This window comes from Grammomys surdaster, unplaced genomic scaffold (assembly GCF_004785775.1).
Source record: "Grammomys surdaster isolate TR1022 unplaced genomic scaffold, NIH_TR_1.0 126313, whole genome shotgun sequence".
NCBI classification, from domain to species: domain Eukaryota; kingdom Metazoa; phylum Chordata; class Mammalia; order Rodentia; family Muridae; genus Grammomys; species Grammomys surdaster.
Window position 1 is genome coordinate 10,982,074 of NW_021621113.1, and position 25,025 is coordinate 11,007,098.

Consider the following 25,025-nt stretch of genomic DNA (forward strand, 5'->3'; position numbering starts at 1 on the left):
TAGTCCATAGGATTTGGTTCTTTTCTCCTACCTTGTCGTCTGGTGATCAAAATCAAAGTAGGTTTTGCAGTAAGTACCTTTGCTCACTGACCCTCCTGCTTGTCTGCTATCAGCTTTTCCTCTGTTGCCGAGGATCAGAGCATTGGCCCTCATGCTTGGATAGAAGCAGTTTTCCTATGACCCATGTGTCCAGCCCAGACTTGAACTTCTAACCCTTCTGCTCCCTCCTCCATAGTGCTGGAATTATTGGCATGAGTGACTTATTAAATATTAGATGTTTTTTCCATCTTTCTTCCTTTTATATGGTGCTTGGAGTTGAACCCAAAGCTTTACAAGGTCTTGTTATGTAAGTGGTAGCATACTTTGAGCTTGAATTCTTCTGGCTGTTATAGTGTAATAGTGTTTTCTTTTTTTGATAGCTTGTGTATGTGTGTCTATGTGTGTGCGCATGAATACTTGCACTAAGATCATACAGGTGTAGGTCTTTTGGATCATGGGTTTCTAATTGTAAGACTTTAAAAGTTGTTTTTCCTTGTTATCTGATACTTTGTAGGCACACCTTACTAGTGTTTTTCAATACTTATGTGTTAAAGAAGACATGTTTTAGGTTAACAGACTTGTGTCATAAATCAGGTAAAATAAAACATCCCATGTGCAAGACAGGCTTTGGCATAAGACTGTAGCACAGTGTTCTGTTAAAGTAGCACACGGTGGCTCATCTGCTCAACATTAAAGTGCTAAAGTGCCATTGGCGTCTCGTGGGTGCTGGATGGGTAGGCTTGTCTTAAAAGTGCCCCCTTCACCAGACGCACTTCATTCACAGAGAACCCAGATGCACATGAAGGCCTTTGACGTATTTAGTCCCACATGTTGGTGCCAACACCAAGACTTTTGATAGATATAAGCTAAGAGGTGATTCGTGTTTCTTGGCCTAAGAGACAATGCTGTGAGTAGTTTTCTGTAAATGATTTGTGTGTATTCCTCATGCATGGTTATGGGTTCAGACAAGTTAATAGATTGTTAACTAACCTCTGGCTTCCTTCCTTATAAAGAAGAATGTGATTTCAAACTCGATTTCAAAGTTAGAGACCTGCAGGAGCCTCTGCCCCTCTAGTGTCTCATGCTTTTTGATCAGCTATGGCAAGAAAGTCACGATTGCTTGGGTTCTGAGCAAGACTATTCACTCCTTTGCCATCTTCTTTGGGGAACTAGCAGTTCTTACCTGAGTGAGGTAGTTCATGCCTTTAGTTCTTGTGAATAGTGGGTAGAGGTGAGCGCAGACCTGGTCATCTTGAGTGGCAGGTTTTCCTGGGTATATTGTCTACAGTATACAGTATCTTTGTTGTAATGTGAGTTCCATCTTTACTTGCACTCTAGCCTAAAGCCGAAGACGAGCTTTCAGTTGACAGTATCCTTGAACCCGAGCAAGAGAAGATGAGCCAAGGGTTTCCGTTTGAGAGAGACCCCTCTGCCCTGCAGAGAGTGCAAGCTGAGGAAGAAAACGGAGAAGCGGCTGAGCCTGTGCGCAATGGTGCTGAGAGCACTTCTGAGGGGGAAGGAGGAGATGCTAATTCAGGCTCTACGGACAGCTCTGGTACCGATGGGATCACATTCCCATTTAAAGCAGGTAAGCTCTCCCTGACTTCTTTTGTCCTTTCTCTGTTTCCTGTGTGGTCTTAATGAAATGTCTTCACAAAGTGATGGCAGGAGCTTACCATAAAATAAGGATTACAGGACAGGTTAACCCAAGGTGGATTTAATGACTAGTAAATCTAGAGTCCTCTCTAAACCTTCACTGCCTCAGCACAGCAACCTATGGGAATCTGCAGAGCAGGTTGTTAGAATTTAGTAGGACAAGTGTATTGTCATCACATTAGCCTAAAAGGGTGTTGTAGTTGCAACCAGTGCCCTCAAAACAGGCCTCCCCTCCCTCTGGATTCAGGTGTTTTGTCTTTCCCCTGACTGAACTCTTTTAGTGACTGAACAAGCGTACAGACCAGCAGGGAGAGTGGATGCACCTCATAGCGAGGAGTTGTACAGAATTACTGAGATCCGAGGTTCCCATGTCTAAGACAGCATGGATACATTCACACCCTGACCTAGGAGGATGGAGCTCCGTCTTCACCACTTCAGAAACCAAATCATGGTCTTCTGGTTCTGCAGGCCATGATTGCTGTGGATTGTCATGGAGGGTCATGCTGTCAGTGTGTCCAACTGTAACTCCTTGGATATGAACTTTGGGCTCAGGGAAAAGTTTTTTTTCCTGAACCAGTGGAAAGTAAATTGCTGCAGTTTCCTGTGGACTGAGTGGTGTAGCTGAGAATCTTCTCTCAGCTCTACCTTTATCATGAAGTCCTTATTCATTCCGTGATGGATTGAGTCGTGGTCTCACTGTGTGGCCCAGTGTGTCAGTCTCCCTGCCTCAGCTGGCTGAGGGACGGATTATAGGCTGTTTCCTAAGTGTATACAGTTCACCCTGATCCTTCCTGTCACTGCCTGGATCCTCTCGGAACGGTTTTTGTAGTTGGGAATATTGGGAAACCACTAAGCTCTACTTCCCACGTTGAATTACTAATTTTTAAAATTTTGCTTTAATTTTAAATGCCAGGACACTGTTCTCATACTGAGCTATGTCACAGCCCTGTTTAACTTTTCAACAGAACTCACTGTATATCTCAGGCTGACCTTGACCTGCAGTTCTTGTGCCTCAGCCTCCAGAAGAGCTGGGATTACATGTGTGTGCCACTAGGCCTGGCCTGTGGTGTAAGCACCGATGCGCCCAGTTCCCCCAGGTGTTGGCTTATCTAAATTGTAGTGTCCCATTCTTACATACAGCACATCAAATTTAGCAACAATTAGCAAAACAGTTTGCTATAAACATTTATTTTTTAAACTGTAGGAGTGATGTCCCACCAGCCTTTTCTTCATAATTGTGATAACAGTGCTGTCGTTGCCAAGTGACTTGGTCCAGCTACCTAATGGACTTCTGATTTTCTTTGATCTTGTAACCCTTGTGTAGCAGGAAGGTTAGGAAAGGGTTGGTTTAAATCCTAAACCCCAATAAGTTATCCACTTTCTAATAAGCATAGTTACATAAGACAGGCTTGGTTTGACAACATCTTCGTAACACTAATAGAGTCTCTTGGAGTAGGAACCCTACGGACACAGGGTCCAGCCTGCTACTGGGACATGATCTGGGACTTCAAATTTTATGTAATAAAAGTAAGGCTAGGGGGTCTTAAAATGGTTCTGTCCTTAAAAGCACATACAAACCATGCAGTAGACCAGACTTTGGTTCCCAGCCTCAACCTCAGTTTACAAGTGCCTGTAACTCCAGCTCCAGGGATCCATGCCATCTGGGCCTCTGCAGGTGCTGCTTTCTAGTGCACAGACCCATTAAGTTTTTAAGCTGAGGCGCCTGGAGGGGAGAGCTCAGGGCTTAAGAGCACTGGCTGCTCTTCCAGAGGCACTGAGTTCAATTTCCAGCAACCACATGGTGGCTCACAACCATCTGTAATGAGATCCGATGTCCTCTTCTGGTGTGTCTGATGACAGCGGCGGTATACTCACATGCATAAATTTTTAAAAAGTTTTTAAGCTGAAAATTTTCTTAAATGAAAGTGAGGTTAAGCCAGGCGGTGGTGGCAGAGGCAGGTGGATTTCTGAGTTCGAGAGTTTGAGGCCAGCCTGGTCTACAGAGTGAGTTCCAGGACAGCCAGAGCTACACAGAGAAACCCTGTCTCGAAAAACCAAACCAAAAAAAAAAAAAAAAGTGAGGTTAAACAGTTTATACAACACAGAGATAAGCCAAATTCCTGTGACATAATACTAATTCAAAATTTATAATAAAAAGATCTTGCTGACTAGACTTTCATTGTCTGAAATAAACTTTTTTTTATTACTTTTGTTTTTCTCTTTAAAGTAACATTTCCATGTGAACAACTACTTGGCTGACTTTGTTTCCCAAGAAGCTAAAATCTTGTCTGGTTTCTTATTTCTGCGCCCGTCCTGGCTTGATGGTTCTTGTACATCCTTAAGAGCCTGGATGGCTGGGTGGTGATGGAACCGGCCTTTAATCCCAGTGCTAGGGAGGCAGAGGCAGGAGGATCTCTGTAAACTTAAGGCCAACCTTGTCTACAGATCTCATTCCAGAACATGCAGAAACCACGTCTTGAAAACCATGAATAAAAGTGAGCCGGGCTGCAGGCTCTGAGGGGTGTAGACAGTGCCTGCTCCACGCCTCCAGTTGTTGTCATTTGGAGTCTCTATTCTTTATCAGCTTCTGGATGCCTGTGCTAGCTTTGATGCCTCAGGAGACAGTGGAGGGGGCTGCCCAGCCTTAGGGGAATGAGCTGAGGTGGGACATAGCATTGCATGATGGACAAAAGACTGCTGATCTCTGACCTTGTAGCTTTCTCTGACTGAACTGGATGCTATTAACTTCTGGAGATGTGACATTCTTGCTTATTCTGTGTCTGAAACCCACTAGGCTTGGAGATTAACACAGACTGTATAGCAGCCAGTTTACCAAGAGCCCTATTGCAGACCAGGCTCGTTAAATCCTTGTGAACCAGAGCTGAAAGAGAGTCACTCACACAGAAAACCCACACACGGGATGGAGCGGGACAATGGCAACATCACTACAGCCGGATGGGAGGAAGCATGGGTGAATAGATGGATGGATGGCTCAGAGCCCCCCAAGCCAAACCGTCATCTTTAGTTTTTTTCTCTAGCCTTTTTACAGCCAAAAGTTTTTAGAAAATTACCTCAGAGATAACATGTTGCACAAAGCTGGGCAGTGGTGGCATACGCCTTCAATCCCAGCACTTGGGAGGCAGAGGCAGGTGGATTTCTGAGTTCGAGGCCAGCCTGGTCTACAGAGTGAGCTCCAGGACAGCCAGAACTACACAGAGAAACCCTGTCTCGAAAAACCTAAAAAAAAAATGTTGCACAAAAGGGGAGTTACAGAAGGATATTGACATTAAGTTCAAAGCCGTGTTTCATTCTGTAAGCTCATTATAAGTTCAAAGCAGCAGTTTCTCATGGCCTTGTCTTATCATACTGCACACCCATGGCTTCTTCCTTGGACCTCATGCTTTTCCTTGAACAAAGATGTCCCGTGGCTATATCTCCTTTTAGGAGAATATGAAAGCTCCTTGTATTGCTTACTATGCAGCCTTTACTTACTGTTATGAGCAGTGGGCAATTCTGTTCTTGATTCTACCTTTATTACATCTTTTTAGCAAAACAACAAAAACCAAGATTATTTGAATCAAATAAAGAATTCTGTGAAATTATTAATTCATCTAAACTGCACTACTTCATGAAAGTTCCTCTTTATGTTAATCTGCATGAAGTCTGTTCAATAGGGTGGGCTAATGCCTAGGGATTATTATATTAATTTAATAATGACAGGAAAGACACATTAGTTGCAAGAAGCAATCCCGAGATGAAGTCTCTTTGGGACGTTGCCTCATAGAGCTCACCCATGGCAGACGATGCAGAAGTGGTAGGCCACCTCCAGGAAGGTCACCTGTTAGCCGTAACCTATCCTAGATGGCTCCTGACACTTTGAGTTTGCATCTTTTTCTCCTTGAGGAGGTAAAATAAGTATGGAAGCAGGTTTGGGCAAATGGTTTCTGCTTGTGCTGTTCTTTTAGAATCCTGGAAGCCTGCAGATACAGAAGGCAAGAAGCAATATGACCGGGAGTTCCTGTTGGACTTCCAGTTTATGCCTGCCTGTATCCAAAAGCCAGAAGGCCTGCCTCCCATCAGTGATGTGGTTCTTGACAAGGTAAGCCATGTAATCTGAGCATTGAGTGCAGACTGGTGCAGTGCGTGCAGCTCTGAGGAACTATTAGATCACAGGGATTAAAATATGTAATGATTAAGAACTGGCTATTGCCAGAATATTTTTGTCTTTTTTAGGTTATTGGAAGTTGTTTCTTTTAGATTTTATTTCATTATGTATATGAGTTTTTACTTGCATGTATGCATGCAGTGCCCAAGGAGGTCAGAAGTGGGTGTCACAACCCTGGAACTGGAGTTGAAGGTAGTTTAAGTTGAACCACTATGTTGATGCCAGGAACTGAAATCCCTGGTGTCCTTCGAGAATAAGTTACTGCTCTGCCTTCTCTCTAGCCCTGGGTGATGGTTTTTAAAGTATATTAATGTGTGTGTTTGTTGAGGCTCTCTACTCTGAGTTGGAGGAAGCGAGGCTGCATTCATAGAGGGAGTCACCGCAGCAACAAGGAGGGTCGGAAACCAGAGCAGAGGTATTTAGAAGCTGAAGCGTAGGGAACAGTCAGCATCATTCAGATACCGAGTATCTCAAAACTCTCCCGAAAGTTAGTCAAGTCCCAATGGTAACCAAAGTCCCTAGTCCTTTGCATAGACTTTAAAACTTCTCTTTTGAGGTTTTAATAGGTATTTATTACTTTATGTGTATGGATACTTGCCAGCACGTATGTTTGTGTATCACATATGTGCCTACTGTCCATAGAGGCAAGAAGGAGGTGTCAGATCCCCTAGGTTTGGAATTAGATATATGGTAAGTTGCTGTGTAGGTGCTGGGAACTCAAGTCCTCTGCAAGAGCAGCAAGTGGTTAACCCTGAACCACCCCTGTCCCCAGCATCCTTCCTCTTTACAGTTGGTTTATACGGCGCACAATGAAAGTTAATGCAGTTCAGACTGGTTTCGTATGTAATGGGATGGGGCTGGGTGGTGGTTAAAGCACTCACCCCACAGCCTCCTCATTCCTGAATGATGATACATCCCAGCAGCCTCGGGGCTAGTTTTCTGAGGGAGAATCAGTGATTACCTCGTCAACTCACAACATCAGTGATGTCTGTTAATTTCGTGACACTGAATGCACTGCCCTTGTGTTCTTCAAGCTCTTCTGTGTTTCTTCATGCAGATCAACCAACCCAGATTAACAATGCGGACCCTGGATCCTCGCATTTTGCCTCGAGGACCTGACTTCACCCCAGCCTTTGCAGATATTGGAAGGCAGACGCCTGGTGGAAGAGGTGTGCCTGTAAGTGCCAGTTCCCTACCACAATCCAATCAGTTAGGAAGCTGTGCCAGACACCGTGTCTAAGCACAGGGAGCGGCTTCTATATGCTGAGTCCTATGATCAAGAAGTAGAAGAGGCAAAGACTGTCCTCCGTAATAATACCCATATGAGTATTAAAGCAAATGCATGGTGCACCTGCACTATTTTACTGCAGTGACTGGTCTGGTCTTTGTCTGTCTCGTCTCTGTTGAAGTTGACTGGCACATTCTTTTGCTATAGAACCAGACTTGGGTAGGATTCTGGGATGTCATGGTTTCCTAGAGATTCCAGTGGCTCTCAGCTAATCCTCTCTTTGTTTCTACAGATTTACAAAGTGCAGAGCGGGCATGGATTGCCAATTGTGGAAGTAAGCACAACCGCAGGCTGCACTCCATCGGCGGTGTCTCTCTCCCCCCTGAATTGCTTACCTGTAGGGAAGTGCTGGATCTTTTTTTACAGACATGTCTGTGATGATGTAGTGTTTGGTTTGCTCGTATTTACTATAGGCCATGAAGTCAGAATATAGGCAAACGGCACCTCCAGAAGTATAGTGTTGTAACCTGTAGGTTACAACAGTGGATCTGCACTGGGTGCCACCCTGTGCCAGACTGCAGGCTCTGTCCACTCCCTTGTAGATCAAGGGATCCCTGCCTTGTAGATCAGAGGAAGCGTGGGGAATACTGGGTCCTCTCTCCATGGGACGTCTGTGCTCTCCGGATTGCTTGATGTAGCTCCTAGTCACTTACGGAAAGGACAAAGCGAGGGCTCCCCTTGCAGTGCGTCTTCTCAGTGCTTACTACCCACTTGTTGTTCATTGTTGTCCAGTAGTTGATGCAAAGGAAGCCACAGGAGGGGAGAGCAAGCTGTATCTCTTGTAAATTAGTGAAACTAGAAATGAAATTTTAAAGTGACTTTTTGGAAAGGTGGAGAGGTGGCTTAGTAAAGTGCTCCGCACACAGCCTCAGGTCCTGACTTCAGTCCCCAGAGCAGAACTCATGGGAAAAGCCAGGTATAGACGTGCTAGTGCTCGCCTGTAACCCCAGCACCTCATTGCCAGTGTGTCGTAACCACTGCACAGGATTCCATGTGTGGGTGTGTTCAGATGCTTGTGTATAAATGGTGTGTGTGGAAGTCACTCACTATTAGTACTGTTTCACTATATAGCACTACAGAGTACTATTTTTTTTAAAGGATACTATTAAAGTTATTATTTATAGTGTCACTGCAAACTAATGCTCTCACCTCAATGTAAGAGTTTATTCTAGAACTGGAGAGATGACTCAGAGGTAAGAGCACTGGGTGCTCTTCTAGACGTCCTGAGTTCAATTCCCAGCACCCACACGGTGGCTCATGACCAGCTATAATGAGCTCTGGCGCCCTCTTTTGGCATATATACATGCTAAATAAATACATTTCTTTTTTTCATTTATTTTCAAGCTAAATATGAGTGATCAAGGCCTAAGAACACAGATCTGGGTTTCTTCAAATGCCCTATTCTAATTTGGTGGCAGTTCTGTGACATTTTTTAGTAGAAGAACAAAAGAATGTCACTCTTACACCAGTGGAGATTTTAGGTAAGGGGTTATAGCCAGACAGGGAAATCTTGGCTTCTGGCCTCACAGGCTGTCTGATAATATTCTAGTCACTTGGATTAGTAGAAGATAGGGTTTGTTAGTACATCCCAAAAGAATTCCCTAATGATCCCTTCTGTCAAACCCAGAAGTGGCCAATGAACAGTTTGTTAAGGGTGCTAACGGTAGTCTAGGACAGGCTGGCTTTTTTTTTTTAAAAAAGATTTATTTATTTTTATCTACATGAGTACATTGTAGCTGTCTTCAGACACACACCAGAAGAGGGCATAAGATTCCATTACAGATGGTTGTGAGCCACCATGTGGTTGCTGGGAATCAGGACCTCCGGAAGAGCAGTCAGTGCTCCTAACCTCTGAGCCATCTCTCCAGTCCCATGGACAGGCTGGCTTTAAGCCTGCAGCATTGAGCTTTCTGCCTTCCCAGGAGCTCAGTCAGTCTGCCTTGCATAACCTTTTACACGGGGTGGCTTTTCTTCTGGGAACTTAAAGTGAGTGAGGAGATGTGCATGAGTTGGTCTCCCTTGCAGGTTATATCACTCGAGGCCTACTCATTGGTGTTTGCAGTGGTTTTTTGTAAATGATTATCCTCAAATATGCATTGTGTGATTCTTCTTTATATGGGGTATATAGACGAATGGTACACGTGTGCACAAGGGTACATCCCTGTGGGCAGACCAAGGACCATATCTGATGTGCCCCTCGATCACAGATGACCTTATTTTTTTTTGAGACAAGGGTCTCTGTGGAACGTAGGGCTTGCTGTTTCAGCTACACTGGCTGGCAGCAGGCTTCAGGATGGCGTGTCTGCTCCCACCCACCATCACTGAGTTTGCAGATGTGCACTGTCCCTCTGAGTCACCTGTCTTTAAATGTGTGTTGGGGATGTGGCGTCTGCATGTTAGCACCTGTTCTGTCTTGCCAGGCCTTCTTTCCGTGACTTGTCTGTCGTTTGATCTCAGATCCTTTTTTCCAAGTGCATCTGGTGTGGTGTGTTTTATATCCAAGTGTGGGTTAAGTTGTTTACTTGTACTTATCCACACGAGCTGCTGCCTCGGGAATAGAACTTGATCATAAAATCCAGACAGCCTTTGGCTAGCTGGAACCCTACCAGAGCTGTTTGCGCTGGGCCCTGTGTAGGAGGTGCATTTACGAGTGATTGTCCGTGGTCTGCTTCCGCAGCTCTCCCTGATGGGATGTCCTGTCCTCAGTGCCTCCCCATTAAGCCGTGTCTCATACCTTATCTGGCCTGCTTTTGTTTTTGTTTAGTTTTAATGTTTGCTAAAACATTTGAGATCCTGCCATCTGTTCTGTGTCCTTTCTTGGTACATTTGACAGTATTAACGAGGGTTTGAACTTTCATCCTGACACCCGATTGGTACTGCCATTTCAAGTCCTTGATTGATGATTGGTGAAAGGGATGACTTGGAACATTTAGGTGAAAATGCTTTTAAGCTTATCAACCTAGGTTAGGACCATATCTGACCTGGACACTCCGTTTTTATGATTCTTTAATCTGTATTTTTTTTTCCCCAGAGTTATCTATGTATTTGAAAGTGCAGCACTGACTGTGGTATTAAATGAGATACTATTGTGGTTTGTGTCTTATGAAGACTTTTTTCTGTACCTCTTAAAAATAATACAATCCTCTTAAAAATAATACAAATATTTACAGCATTTGAATGATTTATCAGAAGAAAAACCAGATTATCATTGTGTAACAAGGCTGAAACGTCAACGCACGATATTCATTCCATGGTTAATCTTGAGCAGTAGTGCTGGATGTGCAGGTATCCAGTTCAGGATAGCCTAAGCTGCAGGAAACCTTGCCTGTGTCCCCAAATAAGGACACACATCTTGAATTCCAGCGGAGACAGGTGAATTTCTGTGAGTACAAGGCCAGCCAGGGCCTTGTAGTGAGATTGTTTCAAAGGGGAGAAAGGGAAGTCAAGTTCAAAACCCAATAAAGGAAGCTGACTTAAAAACATGTAAGGTGGCAGGTGTGTATTCTACATACAAACTGTAACCTTAAAAGTTTATTTATGACGCCGGGCGGTGGTGGCGCACGCCTTTAATCCCAGCACTTGGGAGGCAGAGGCAGGCGGATTTCTGAGTTCAAGGTCAGCCTGGTCTACCGAGTGAGTTCCAGGACAGCCAGGACTACACAGAGAAACCTTGTCTCTAAAAACCAAAAAAAAAAAAAAAGTTTATTTATGTAAAAATTTTAAAAACATGATATGTGTCTCTGTGGATTTGTATATGTATGTGTACAGTGACTGCAGAGGCCAGAAGAGGGCATTGGACCCCAAGGAACTGGAGTTCCTGACATTTGTGAGCTGCCTTACATGGGTACGGGGAGCTCCAGTCCTTGGCAAAAACAATGGGTACTTATTTATTTATTTATTTATTTTAAAGATTTATTCATTTGTTTTATGTAGGTAAGAACTCTATCTGTATGTACACCTGCATGCCAGAAGAGGGCATCAGATCCCAGGATAGATGGTTGTGAGCCACCATGTGGTTGTGAGATTTGAACTCAATACTTTTGGAAGAGGAGACAGTGCTCTTAACTGCTGAGCTACTTCTCTAGCCCTTTAAAATTATGTATATGTGTGTGCCTGTGTTTGTGTGTCTACATGAGTTCAGTGCCAAGGTCACATCAGATATCTTGGTTTTGGAGTTGCAGGTAGTAGTTGAGCTGTCCAACGAGGGTGCCGGGAACCAAACTTGGGTTCTTCGGAAAACCAAACACCACCTCCGCCTTTATTTTTCAGGCAGGACTCCATGTAGCCCTGTTTCCTGGAAACTGCCATGTAGACCAGGCTGGCCTCGAACTCAGGGATATACCTGCTTTCCCATCCAAATCCTGCGATTACAGGTGTATACCACCATACCTGGCCACCAACAAACATTCCTAACTTCTGAGCCATGTCACCAGCTCTGCACAACTTGTCTTGCTGTAACACTATTTCATTTGGTGACCATTGTGTCATTGATACGTATTTGTTTTACTACATGTATCATGGTAGGAGGGGAAGAGAGAAATAAAGACTTTTTTCCAGACAATAATTAGTTCCCCTTACATTGATGAAATTGGGAATCACAGTGCTCTGCCCTAAGAGTAGGTGTGTATTACAGAGTATTTAATAATGAAGTTGTATTTAAATTCCACCTGCAAAGTTCATAGATGTAGATTGGGTTAGAATTTATTAATAGTTTATTGATTTTTTTTTTTTTTTTTTTTTTGGGATACAGGGTCTCACCCTTAGCTCAGGCTGTCTTAGAACTCAGTGTAGTCCAGGCTGATATTTCTGTCTCCTGTCTCACGTCCTGGGATTACAAGCGTGTGGGTGTGTAGTACCACAACTAGTACAAATAGTTTGTTTCTTTCCTTTCCTTTTACAGATAGTGTTTGAAACAGCCTTTTTTTTTTTTTTTTTTTTTTTTTTTGCCTGGGAATGTTTGTGGAGCAGGAAATAACTAGTCCTAGTGTGGGGATCAAGACTGGTGCAGTGTAACTTCCGATGAGCACAGGCTTCCTGGGTTGGTTGGAATGGCAGTTTATCAGACACCATTTCTTGATCTTTGTGGAGGCAGAGACGTTGTAATGATGGTTCTGAGGCATTTTCTCCCTCCCAAGTTCTGAGGAAGAGTATTTCTTAACTGGGACACCTAATACCTGGTCTTTCCATTTAGAAGTGTTTGCTGAAACATGAGGCTTCCACAGCCCCACAGAAGCAGGCTGCTGTAATTCTCTGAATGCATATAATGTTCTTGTCCTAGTTGGTGAATGTTGGACCTCGGAGATCTCAGCCTGGCCAGAGACGGGAGCCCAGAAAGATAATCACCGTCTCCGTAAAAGAGGATGTGCACTTGAGGAAGGCAGAGAACGCCTGGAAGCCCAGCCAGAAGCGGGACAGCCACGCCGATGACCCCGAAAGCATTAAAACACAGGTGAGCAGCACTGTGCCTGTGCCCTGGGCAGAAGTGTGCTACTAGCTTGAGCCTTCCCTTGTAAGCTCTTCTGCATTATCAGTGTGTGGAAAGGTGTTCATTGTTTTGTTTGACACAGGGCCCTGGCTGGCCTCGAACTCCATGTAGACTAGGCTGGCTTCAATTCAGAGATCCGCCTGCCTCATTAAAAGTGTTAGCCTTGTACCTGGCTTTTTGTCATTTTTTTTCTAATAGCCTTATAGCTTCATTACTGAGGCCTACATAATAATAAGAAATAATCTATTCTGTGTTGGTGGCCCTAAAATGTCATTCCACTAACAGCTATGCAGACCAAGCTAGCCTTGAACTTAGCCTTTTACCCTCATGTTAAAGGTGCCACTTTTATTATTCCTCTTCTGCAGAGCCATGAGAGTTTGTTCCCATTATGTTGGTGATCAGTCTGTCCCTGAGGAGCAAGCAAGCTTCCTGCACTGAATGCACACCTTGTGCTGCCAAAGGCTAGAAAGGGAGGGGCATCAGGTCCTCTAAAACTGGAAACATGAGACAGACGGTTGTGAGCTGCTATGTGGATGTTGGAAAATGAACCCTTTTGGGGTGTTTAGTTTTGTTTTTGTCTTTACATCTGTAGTATGGGATTAACTCCTTGGGTTTTTTGTTTGTTTACTAAAAGATAACAGAAAGGCTACACAGATTAGGATTTGAATTAAACTGTAGATGACTTTGGCAAAAACTGACATTAAGCACCGTGAGGCTCCCTCTGCTCGAGGCTTCTCTCCCTCTTTCTGCTGGGGTCAGTCGTTCTTAGAAAGCTGCTGTGGATGTCTTGTTACATGTTTAACTAAGTCCTAGGTGGCTTAGTGCTATTACCAAGGGTCTGTGTTTATTTCTGGTTATCCACTGCTAGTGCAGACATTGAGCTGACCGCTGTAGTTCCTACACATGCTACAGAGGTACTGCAGCAGCTGCTTAGATTTGTAATCCCTGCTGAGGAGTTGCCAGTTCCCAGGCAATTGGAAGCAAGACAGTGTCTCAAAAACTGGGAGGGAGAGAGGAAGGGAGGGAGGGAGGGAGGGAGGGAGGGAGGGAGATAGGGGAAAAGGGTGAGGATAGGCTGACTTTCTTTTCAGCTTGTGTTAGAACTGAGGTGGGTCACTGGGCTGGCCAACTAGGAGCTCCTTCTATAGACTCCTTGTAGTCAGGCTTTACCTGCAGACAGCTGTTGTCCTTTGTAGACTGGGCTGGTTTCTCCCTCTCCAGTGTGTTGGTCTTTGTTTTTCTTCTTACACTGAGGCCCTTTCATAGGGCATTGAATAGCAGTGGTAAAAATAACACAGACGTGTGGGGGTATTGCTGCTCATCTTGGTCCACTGTTTCTAAAGAACAGTTCTTCTTGCTAGCTCTAATTCAACTCTTTGGGACAGTGCTTCTCCTAGAACTCCGTCTATAGACCCAGCCTGCCTTGAACTCAGATTGCCTGCCTCTGCCTCCTGAGTGCTGAGATTCAAGTCCTACACTGCTGCCACCTCCACCTGGCCCTATCCAGCTCTCAGCTGCTTACTCAAAACAAGCAAAAGACTAGTTTGAGTTTTAGTGACCACCCACTAGTCACATGGCGGGACTGGAGGGGTGCCTATGACTCGAGCACCCAGGATCTGGGCCATTGATTCAAGGACAGCGTGATGTATGAGACACTTCTTAAATGTCTGTGAAATAGCTGGGCGGCGGTGGTGCACGCCTTTAATCCCAGCACTTGGGAGGCAGAGGCAGGTGGATTTCTGAGTTCGAGGCCAGCCTGGTCTACAGAGTGAGTTCCAGGACAACCAGGGCTACACAGAGAAACCCTGTCTTGAAAAACCAAAAAAAAAAAAAAAAAAATCTTTGAATCAAAGTCTTTTTACTTAGCTCTAATTAGAAAAAAATTTTTTAAATGATAATCATTCAAAGGTTGCATCAACCATTTTAAAGCTTTAGATGCACTTGTGATCTAAGAAATACAGGGGCCTCCCCACCCCTGCCGAGTTTCTGGTTCTGTAGAAGAAAAGTGGAAGAAAGGAAACTGCAGGCAGTTTTCCTGGGCGACTTTTAAGTGAAGTCATTCTTCCTAAAGTGCTCCCTAGTCAAAAGCAGCATGGCATCCCCTGCAGGTGTGGAGTGGGTGCGGCCGGGAGCCCCCCCCTCCCGCAGGTGTGAACATTGAAGCCCCTGTTGGTGTGAAGGGGGTGCGGCGTTGGGGGGCCCCCCCCCCCCCCGCAGGTGTGAAGGAGGTGCATTTAGGACTGGCTAATGCTGTTTATTTTAACCCTCCCAGGAACTTTTCAGAAAAGTTCGAAGTATTTTAAATAAACTGACACCACAGATGTTCAACCAGCTGATGAAGCAAGTGTCGGCACTTACTGTGGACACGGAAGAGCGGCTAAAGGGGGTCATTGACCTGGTCTTTGAGAAGGCTATCGATGAGCCCAGCTTCTCTGTGGCGTATGCAAACATGTGTCGGTGCCTAGTAACGGTAAGAAGAGAGGAAGCAGTAAACCGAGAGTCGCCAAGAGGTATACCCTCCCCTCGCCGTACTCTTCCCACAGTGTCATGGCGGTGCAGAGGGAGAATAGATTGCTAGCCCTGCTGTATCTATTCTCACTGATAGAAAAGAATTTGCGAAAATAATGTCTGTCCACACCCCTAGGAGTATATGGAGACTTGCTTGAAATGGGCACAGGCATATGGTCTCCTCCAGCCCAGAGAACACTGAGGTTTAAGTTAGTAATGTGGAATTATATCACAGGCAACAATTTTATTCTGGAGTGTCATCTTATAGAACTAGAGCATGTGCTAACTTTATCATTAACTAAATTTAAAGGTAAATTAATTGTTCTAATTCTGGCCTCTGGAACTGAAAAGACAGTTGTCTTATCAAAAATGTTCAAAATCTGATTGTTTCCTGTCTTCCTAGACATAGTAACTCACACCTTCAGTCCTAGCACTCAGGAGCATAGCTGCTGTGTACAGACCTGCCCAGGATACAAAATAAGTCTGTCTCAACAACAGCTGAAAGCAGAGAAACGAAGAAGCACTTTCCTTTTCTTAAATTGTCACAGACATTAACCCATAGCATACATATGAACATACATAAACAGGAATAAGATTAAGTCTTATTTAAAAACAAGAAAAGCAAATGAATACAATGTTAAAGCATTATGAGCATAACAATCCCGCTTAGACCATTGTCCTCCTGCCAAAGACAGTAGTAGGAAGAAAACAGGAAGAGGAGGGAAGCGGGGCCAGCTCAGCACCTCCACCTGCAGCTCCACTGCTCTTGCCTCTGTGTCACTGTGGCTGTGTGTGGGTGCGAGAGCTCACCACTGGTCCTTTGGCAAACAGCAAGTGCTCCCCCAAGCCCTCCAACATTCTGACTGATAGAACCTTATCTCTAACACTGAACTGACTCAGTCTTCTCACCAGGGCTGTCTCCCTACCTCTAGAGACACTTTTAGTCTTGGCCTCTTTGAGAGCATAGGTTGAGGGAGCTAACACACACTGCTCAAGGAGAGAACAATCTCTGACAAGAGTTTTCTAGCCCAAACTACATAGTGTTCAAGAAACCCTAGCTGGATAGTAATGTCATAGATAAAGGAGAATATATCTTCTCATTAGTTAGAGGGATGTTTTTTCAGTCTCCATGCCATAGTGTACATAGATTGTATGCCTTATACCACACACTCTATACCACTTACTGTCTCTCTTTCACTGTTATGCTTTCTGTGCAAAATAAGAAACCAGGGGCCTTGCACATGCCAAGCAAGCTGTGTTATCAGTGATCTACCCAAGTCTTGACATAACCTCCGTTTGAACCCTTCTAGGTGACTTAAGCCCATCCATCACTGTAAAAATAAGTGAGTGAGCAAGTGAGTGAGCGAGTGAGTGAGTGAATGCGTTCTCATGTTACTTTGCATTGCTTAGATGAATTCTAACAAATAAAATGAGGCTCTCTTTTTCTCACGTTGTTAAGACATTAGAAATCGATAGCACAGACTGTGTAACCAGCCACACATTTGCACTTGGTGCCTCCCCCACCCCACCCCACCCCCCGTGCTCAGGCAAAGCATGTACAACTTCAGGGGATCATCAGAGACTAAGGCGTGCTTCTGATAGCACAGCTTCTCCAGTTCAATAAGAAGTGACTAAAGAACACTGCAGGCCCCTCAGCCGACTGGAAGTCCCATGGCTAAGATTCAGCACCTTTAGTCCCTCAGAAATAAGTTGCATGGAAAAACATGGTCAAGAGAGGCATCCTGCCAGACGGTGGTGGCGCACTCCTTTAATCTCAGCACTTGGGAGGCAGAGGCAGGCAGATTTCTGAGTTCGAGGCCAGCCTGGTCTACAGAGTGAGTTCCAGGACAGCCAGGACTACACAGAGAAACCCTGTCTCGAAAAACCAAATTAAAAAAAAAAAAAAAAAAAAAAAAAAAGAGGCATCCTACAGGCAACTGTACCAATTGATAATGACAGTTTCAAGCAGGAGTATTGTTGTATCATTGCAAAGTTGATGCCAGCAAGACCCTGCCTGTCTCAGCAATAAAGGAACAATGTATTAGCCAGGCACTGCAGCTCATTCCTATAATCCCAGCACTCTGGAGCAGATACAAGAGAATCAAGAAACGTTCAAGGCCAGCCTGGGCTATGTACTAAGCTCTAGGCTAGCCAGAGCTATATAGCACAACCCATTCCCGAATGATAAAATATAAATAACTTTTTAATTAAAATAAGTAAACTAATTTTGGAACCTTAAGTTGCCTTATTTTGTTCTATTTAGTTACTGTGAAAAGGAAAATGCCCATTTCAGAGTGCCTCTGAGTTACATGCTGCTCAGGTCCACATGTCTGAAATGCCCTCTGTGTCTGAGAGAATGAGAGCCTGAGTACAAGAGTGTGCTGGCCAGTTGTGTGCCAACTTCACACAAGCTGGAATCATCAGAGACGGGGGAGCCTTCATAAGATTAGGCCATAGGCAAGAATGTAAAGCATCTTCTCAATTAGTGATTGATACGGGAGGCCCAGCCCACTGTGGGTGGGGCCATCCCTGGGCTGGCGGTCCTGGGTTCTGTAAGAAAGCAGGCTGAGCAATCCATAGGAAGAAAGGCAGTAAGTAGCGCCCTTCAAGGCCTTCAGGTTTCTGCTTGAGTTTCTGCCCTCACTGTTTTTAACTGTGAGTGAAATAAAGGCTTCCCTCTGCAAATTGCTTTTGGTCATGGTTTTTACCACAGAAATACTAACCCTGAGACAATAGGTAAAGAATCTAAGCAGGTGTCTGAAGCAGGCCTCTAATTCCAATGGGAACATGAGAAGGAAGGCCAAGGCCCTCAGCTGTACAGCCTGGAATACTTGGGACCCTGTCTCAAAAAGTCAGGAGGACAAAACAGGAACTTGAAAAAACTCCTTCCATGCCCCATGAGAAGTTCCCTGTGTCTTATCTCTGGTGGGTGTGTGAGTCTGGAGCACAATGAAGGAAGCTTCCGAGGAGGTTCCTCTGGACAGACGTGGGGAACTGAGGAGAGAGTGATGGCTGTGAGCGGTCAGACTGAATGATGACTGGAAAGATAGCAGGTGCAGGGCTGCTCCCCGTGCTCCCAGCACTGGGAGGCTGATGGTATACTCGGGAGACGGGGCCAAACGTCTGCCGGACAGTAGAGTGTGGCTGGAGTGACCTGGTGAGGAAACATGCCACTTGCTCAGTGCACTGAAGCAGCACCGGCTTTTGAAAAGGAACACTCTGTTCGAAGTTTTGCAGGCGTCCTTCTGCGTGTCTCTAGGTGACTCTAGTAAAGCTGTCTTTTCTGGCTTCTGTGCAGTGTACATAGCCTGTTGTTTACACTGGCCCCTTCTGCGTGTCTCTAGGTGACTCTAGTAAAGCTGTCTTTTCTGGCTTCTGTGCAGTGTACATAGCCTGTTGTTTACACTGGCCACACAGAAGAGGGTAGTAGGTTGAAGGAGCTACCTTTGGACTGTCACTTTACAGTGACATCTATCCCACATGCTGAGACTGAGGCCTGTGCCAGTAAATGAACATGTGCCAGCCATGGTGACTCTACCTTGAAGACTGAGGAGCTTTGGGCCCTGGTGTGACAGTAGGGTGGCCCTGACTGCACTGTGATGTCATTGCCGTTTTTTGCGTGGGCTGACATCAGGGTTACAGCAGCTTTTCTTCGTTTTCTCTAAACTGTAGGTCCTGGTTTTCCCTAATTCCCTAATTCCTAAGCTGTTTTGCTGCTGCCGTGCTGGCCTCTGGGCTGGGTAGAAAACACAGTAACTGATCTTTCCTGCATCCTAGGAGCACATTGCTGGGGCTCCACACTGTCACGGCTCTGTCTGCCACTTTCTCCAGCTCCTCAGTCTTGATCGGGTGTCCACATCCATTTGGTTGATAAGATGAATTCTATCAATTAGTCTCGCTAGCATATCTGATCCCAGCCCTTGGGAGAGAGGTAGAGGCAGGAGGATCAGGAGTTCAAGGTCATCCATAGCTTTATAGTGAGGTCAAGGCCAACCTGAGGTTCGAAAGGGTCTGTCTCAAGAGTAAACCGAACAGGAACAGCATGGCATTGAGTATTGGTTAGTGCTTCATCCCTGCTTTCTTCTAATTAAGTAAGAAGGTGGAATAGATTGACACATGCCTGGAATCCCAGCACTGAGGCGCCATGGGCAGTAGGATTCCAGATTTGAGGCCAACTTGGATTCTATAATCTCAGGCCTGCCTAAAGTGATGACACCCTGTCTCAAAGACAGCTACCCAAAAAATTTTTAAAAATTAAAAAAGCAAAAATATACATATATGGTTTTCACCCGCTTGGCCTAGGCAGTTTATTAATTTAAGAACTGTTGGATCCAATTTCTGAGTCCAGAAAAGTCCTTTTACATGTTGTACGGTAACTGAGTAGGAGAATTTCATGTTTTATTAGAATGGAGGCTACACTCTATCAGAGGGGGTCGGGGGTGACTCAGTGGATAGAGGTGCTTGCTGCACAACCTTGATGACCTGAGTTTGTTCCCCATAGCCCAAGGAGAAAGTGAAAATCCTCCGTGGATGCACCAAGTGCATGTATGTGCACACACACACATCTCATATAAATACAATAATAAGGTTTAAACAAAGGGATAACCTTGCACAGTTTAAAAGTGTAGGTGTAATGTTGTAACCACTGTGCTGATGACAGATTCCACCTCAGCTTGGATTCCAGCCACAGAAGGCAGGAGGTGTGTGTGCGCCTTTGATGCATAAGAGACAGGACGACTTTTTGTTGCACTGTGTAAAAGACTGAGGCTGTAGTTTTTAAAATGTTTACCGGTGTGTCTTGTCTGCATTAAGTAATCTGGCTGCCTTTGTACTTTGTTCTCTGAATGCAGCTGAAGGTACCCATGGCTGACAAGCCCGGTAACACAGTGAATTTCCGGAAGCTGCTGCTTAACCGCTGCCAGAAGGAGTTTGAAAAAGATAAAGCAGATGACGACGTCTTTGAGAAGAAGCAGAAAGAACTGGAAGCTGCCAGTGCTGTAAGACCTTCACGTCAGGAACTGTCAGAATTGTCATACAGCTAGCTGTGGCTCCTGGGGAGGGACTTAGTGCGTGCGTGCGTGTGTGCGCGCCCGTGTGTATTTCTTGGTATCAAAGAAAATGCCTTAGTCCTATGTTAGAGGCACTCGGCTCCACAGCAAGTGCCAGGCTAACACTGGGTCGCTAGGGTCACAAATCTTGAAGGTTGCACCCTTTGGTGTGTAGGTCTGTTTTCCTGAGGAGTTAGGCTCATTGGTCCGTGTCAGAGCATTGGAACCCTGGAGTAAGGCCCTGGAGTCTTAGGTGTTCTCACCCCCTTTTTACACAACAGCCAGAGGAGAGGACAAGGCTTCATGATGAACTGGAAGAAGCCAAGGATAAAGCCCGGCGGAGATCCATCGGCAACATTAAGTTCATTGGAGAACTCTTTAAACTCAAAATGCTGACGGAGGCCATCATGCACGACTGTGTGGTGAAGCTGCTGAAGAACCATGATGAGGAGTCCCTGGAGTGCCTGTGTCGCCTGCTCACCACCATCGGCAAAGACCTGGACTTTGAGAAAGCAAAGGTACCAAGCAGAAACTCAGAAGACTCCACCAGGGAGCCTTCCCCCTGTAGGAAGCAGTCTGTGTGCAGGGTCCTCCCGCCCTCCTCAATGCATGTGTGACAGTGCTCCTCACCTCACTTGTGTTAGCTCTAAGGAGAGGTGCTCCCTAGCACGTGACGATCAGTGTGTAGACTAGGTGGTTGGCCCTTCTCTCTCATAACTATCTTATAGGTTATAAGCAGAAGCGGGTTAAGAAATGGACCAGGCCTGAAAAAGAGGAAAGAAAAGCTAGTGGGGTTGTTAGTTTCTCTTGAGACAGTCTCTCTTGTATATCTACGGCTGACCTCCCTGGGATGGCATGTGTGCATCACTCTGCCTGCTTCAAGTCACTGTTTTTGTTTTGCTTTGTTTTTTTGAGACAGGGTCTCACTATGTAGCTCTGGCTGTCCTCAAACTCACATGTAGACTTGACTAGCTTTGAACTCACAAAGATCTGCCTGCCTCTGCTCCTGGGTGCTGGGGTTAAATGTGGGGGACATCATGCCCAGTTCTCACTTGCTTCTTAAGTTTATGGATTAATTGATGACATTGCCTTCTACCACTGTATAGGAAGCTATAAAGAGTACTTTAAGACATAGTCTGGTGCTGTACAAATAAAGGAAACACCTTAGAAATGCTTCAAAGAAATAATGTCAAAGACGAGTCACCTATGTTTGTATGTGACAGAAAGTCCCAAATCCCAGTGGTTGTAGCAGATTGGGGTTCCTTCCCTCTGTAAGCAGAGTGCAGAGGTCAGGCCTTCCAGCTTTCTGTCCTAAGGTTCCAGCACCCTACAGCTTACTCTGCTATCATTAGTTTCAGAGGGAATGGAACGAAGGACAGTGCTATCTCTTCCAGAGAGATCTGAAGTATAACATGCCAGGAGCCTAGCAAGGGTGCTCTCTGTAATGGGTGCATATATTCTCCATTAAATGCCATTACTGGGGACAGGGAAATAGTTGAATGTTGACAGGTGTTTGCTTGCCACCCTGTCAGCCTGCGTTAGAGCCTTGGGATCCATATGGTAGAAGGAGGGAACCGACTCCCAAAGGTCTCCTCTCACCTCCACGTGAGGACACATACAAACATAATACAATGGTAATCAAATTTCACCAGTGCTTTTAGCCATAGTGTGTTAGTCTTAAATCACCTAAAAGTCTACTTGGTATCTTAGTGTGCTCTATTACACATTATTCCAGCACTCAGGAGGCTGAGGCAGGAAGATAACAAGTTTGAAGGAGCCTAGACTTCAGAGTGAGACCCTTTATAATAAAGACAAAAACCAAAGTAAATGAAAAAAGAGAATTGAATTTCTCAGCCAGAAATCATGGTGGTTTTATTATTTGCAGCCACGCATGGACCAGTACTTTAACCAGATGGAGAAAATCGTCAAAGAAAGAAAAACTTCCTCCAGGATTCGGTTCATGCTTCAGGATGTAATCGACCTCAGGCTGGTAAGTTAGGTTTCTATCAATACATACCATGACCAAAAACCAACCATTTGGGAGGGGGAGGATTTCTTTTCATTTTCAGTTTTACAACACAGTTTATAGTCAAAGGAAGTCAGGGCAGTAGCCTGGAGGCAGGAACTGAAGAGGAGGCCATGAAGGAGTGCTGCTTACTGGCTTGCTTAGCCTGCTTGTTTACAGCTCAGGACCACCTGCTCAGGGGATAGACCACATACATACAGTAATCAAGGAAATGCCCTCCAGACTGCCTATTATCAGTCTGGGTGGAGGCATGCTCTCAATTGAGAGTCTTCTGGATAACTCTAGCTTGTGTCAAGGTGACAAAAAGGGATGGTGGGGGTGGGGGCAGGATCAAATAGACTTAAATGAAGAAGTCAGTGTTTGTGTGAGTGGCAAGCACTAAAGTGACAGGAAGCTACCTGTCGAGCATCTTGTCTTTTTCCCAGTTACCATGCCATACTGCAGCTCTGACATTGGTCATCTGAGTTCAGTGCTGGTCAGTGAGACTCTGGTCATCTGAGTTCAGTGCTGGTCAGTGAGACTCAGGCTTTCTAAATTGGACAGCTGGAGTCTCCTCCACAGTGAACATGTTGAACTCATAAGCCATGTGTTTGATTTCTATAATGATGGTATTGCTATCCTTCAGACTTTACCACAGTTCGGTGAGATAAGTGTGTACATTGAAACTCATGGATGTTGCTATTCTGCATCCTGGGCACCCTGTCATCCCAGCTGCCATGTTTATCTGCCTCAGCTGGAAGCTCAGCCCTCACCACACACACACCCCTCCCCTCCCCCAGTCTTCAGGGCACCAATGTGGCTTCTTTGTCCTGCTAAACTCAGATGTAACCTTTTTTTTTGTTTGTTTGGTTTTTTTTTGTTTGTTTGTTTGTTTTTTCAGACAGGGTTTCTCTGTGTAGTCCTGGCTGTCCTGGAACTCACTCTGTGGACCAGGCTGGCCTCAAACTCAGAAATCCGCCTGCCTCTGCCTCCCAAGTTCTGGGATTAAAGGTGTGCGCTACCACCGCCTGGCGAAGCACCTCAGATGTAACCTTAACAGCAAAAGCTGTGACCTGTTGCTCAGAGCTCCCTCCCAAGCTAAACTTCGCCTGGTTTGCATCCATGTTTCTACCACATTGCTCATCTCAGCCATTGGAATGGAGGCTGGGATAGAGTGAGGCAAGTTTTGTCTCCTGAGAAGAGAGAAGCTGCTTTGTATGGCATTCTAGGTAGGGTACCAGAGTCATTAAAGGAATAAAAATGATTGTCACCTTTGATTTAGAGCCCCTGTGAACTGAGTATTAACCCCTATGTCACACAGTCCTGGAGGATCTTCCTGTGTCCCGGCCTGCCTCCTTTCCTCTCCCAGTGTGGGCAGTGTTGGCAGCTGCATCAAACACTTCTTCCTTCTGTTTACCCTCCAGTTGTTGGAATGTGCACTGAATACCCCTCCAGAGTTGATCATTTAACCTTAGCTTGAAATCCTAGAGTACAGCCGTCATCCATGACCAGCTGAGGAACTAACATACGTACGTCTCCATTTAGTAGATTGTTATTTGGTGCCTACAATGGAAAGTATACACTCTTTCCTTTTGGGGGGCAGGGGTATTACCAGGCTTCTCTGTGTAGCCCTGGCTTTCCTAGAACTCAGTCTGTAGACCAGACTAGCTGCAAATTCACAGAGATCTGCTTTCCTCTGCCTCTTGAGTGCTGGGACTAAAGGTTCGTGCCACACTGCCTAGCCAAAATATAGTTTTTAATTTATTTTTTATTTGGAAAATTATATTATTGTTCTTGTGTGTGGTGCTGAGGACCAAACCCAGAACCTTGCACAAGCGTTCACCAGGCTAGACTCCCGACCCTTTGTGTAATGTTCTGTGTGACCTGACACATAGACTTGTTCTGTTCTCATAGTGCAATTGGGTGTCCCGAAGAGCAGATCAGGGGCCAAAAACTATCGAGCAGATTCACAAAGAAGCCAAAATAGAAGAACAAGAGGAGCAAAGGAAAGTCCAGCAGCTGATGACCAAAGAGAAGAGAAGGCCAGGTAAGGCAGAGGCTGGAGTGCGGTGCAGCGTGCTGGCACTGTTAGGTAAGTGCTGACAATGAGGTCACAAAGGTGGTTGTCAGGCAACCACGAGACCTGAGACTAGCCATGGAGTAAGAGAGCACACAATGGAAATGTGTGTCGGCTTGTGCAAAGCCAGGCACTCCCAGGCTAGCAGTGAGCAGCCTCCACTCCCTGAGCGAGGTAAGAAAAGCAAGTGAAAATAGCTCTTTTGAAACTGATGGCTTAACCCCTCCAAAACACGTTGTCCAGTGAATGCATGGGGTGTCTGCAGGGGAGATATATTCTCCATTAAGGTTGTAAAAATTTAGACTTAAGAATGATGTGAAGGTGCCGGGCGGTGGTGGCGCGCGCCTTTAATCCCAGCACTTGGGAGGCAGAGGCAGGCGGATTTCTAAGTTCGAGAGTTCGAGGCTAGCCTGGTCTACTGAGCGAGTTCCAGGACAGCCAGGGCTACACAGGGAAATCCTGTCTCAAAAAACAAAAACAAAAAACAAAAAAAAAAAAAAACAAAAAAAAATGATGTGAAAGGGGCTGGAGAGATGGCTCAGAGGTTGAGATCACCAGTTACTCTTCTAGAGGACTCTGGTTCAATTCCCAACGTCTTCATGGCAGCTCACAGTCATCTGTAAGATCCATTCCAGGGAATCCGACACTGTCACACAGATAGACATGCAGGCAAAAACACCAATGCACATTTTTTAAAAAAAAAAAAAATTTAAAAAAAGGAATCGTCAAAAAAGGAAAGAGAAAGAAAAAAGAA

At 45.2% G+C, this 25,025-nt stretch overlaps 1 protein-coding gene across 17 annotated transcripts in view; it reads left to right on the forward strand.

Annotated features, from left to right (window-relative positions):
• The window catches only part of Eif4g3 (eukaryotic translation initiation factor 4 gamma 3), a 221,703-nt gene that overhangs the window by 161,660 nt on the left and 35,018 nt on the right, over positions 1-25,025 (forward strand). For 11 of the 17 annotated variants that reach the window (XM_028759686.1, XM_028759683.1, XM_028759672.1 and 8 more), the window contains 10 exons: positions 1,378-1,627; positions 5,661-5,794; positions 6,918-7,037; positions 7,381-7,422; positions 12,427-12,597; positions 14,906-15,103; positions 19,992-20,138; positions 20,471-20,707; positions 22,075-22,179; positions 24,109-24,241. In XM_028759686.1, coding sequence (XP_028615519.1) covers positions 1,378-1,627; positions 5,661-5,794; positions 6,918-7,037; positions 7,381-7,422; positions 12,427-12,597; positions 14,906-15,103; positions 19,992-20,138; positions 20,471-20,707; positions 22,075-22,179; positions 24,109-24,241 — 1,537 coding nt within the window. The remainder of the gene's footprint in view (positions 1-1,377; positions 1,628-5,660; positions 5,795-6,917; positions 7,038-7,380; positions 7,423-12,426; positions 12,598-14,905; positions 15,104-19,991; positions 20,139-20,470; positions 20,708-22,074; positions 22,180-24,108; positions 24,242-25,025) is intronic. The other 6 variants (XM_028759677.1, XM_028759681.1, XM_028759678.1 and 3 more) reach the window with 1 other exon arrangement.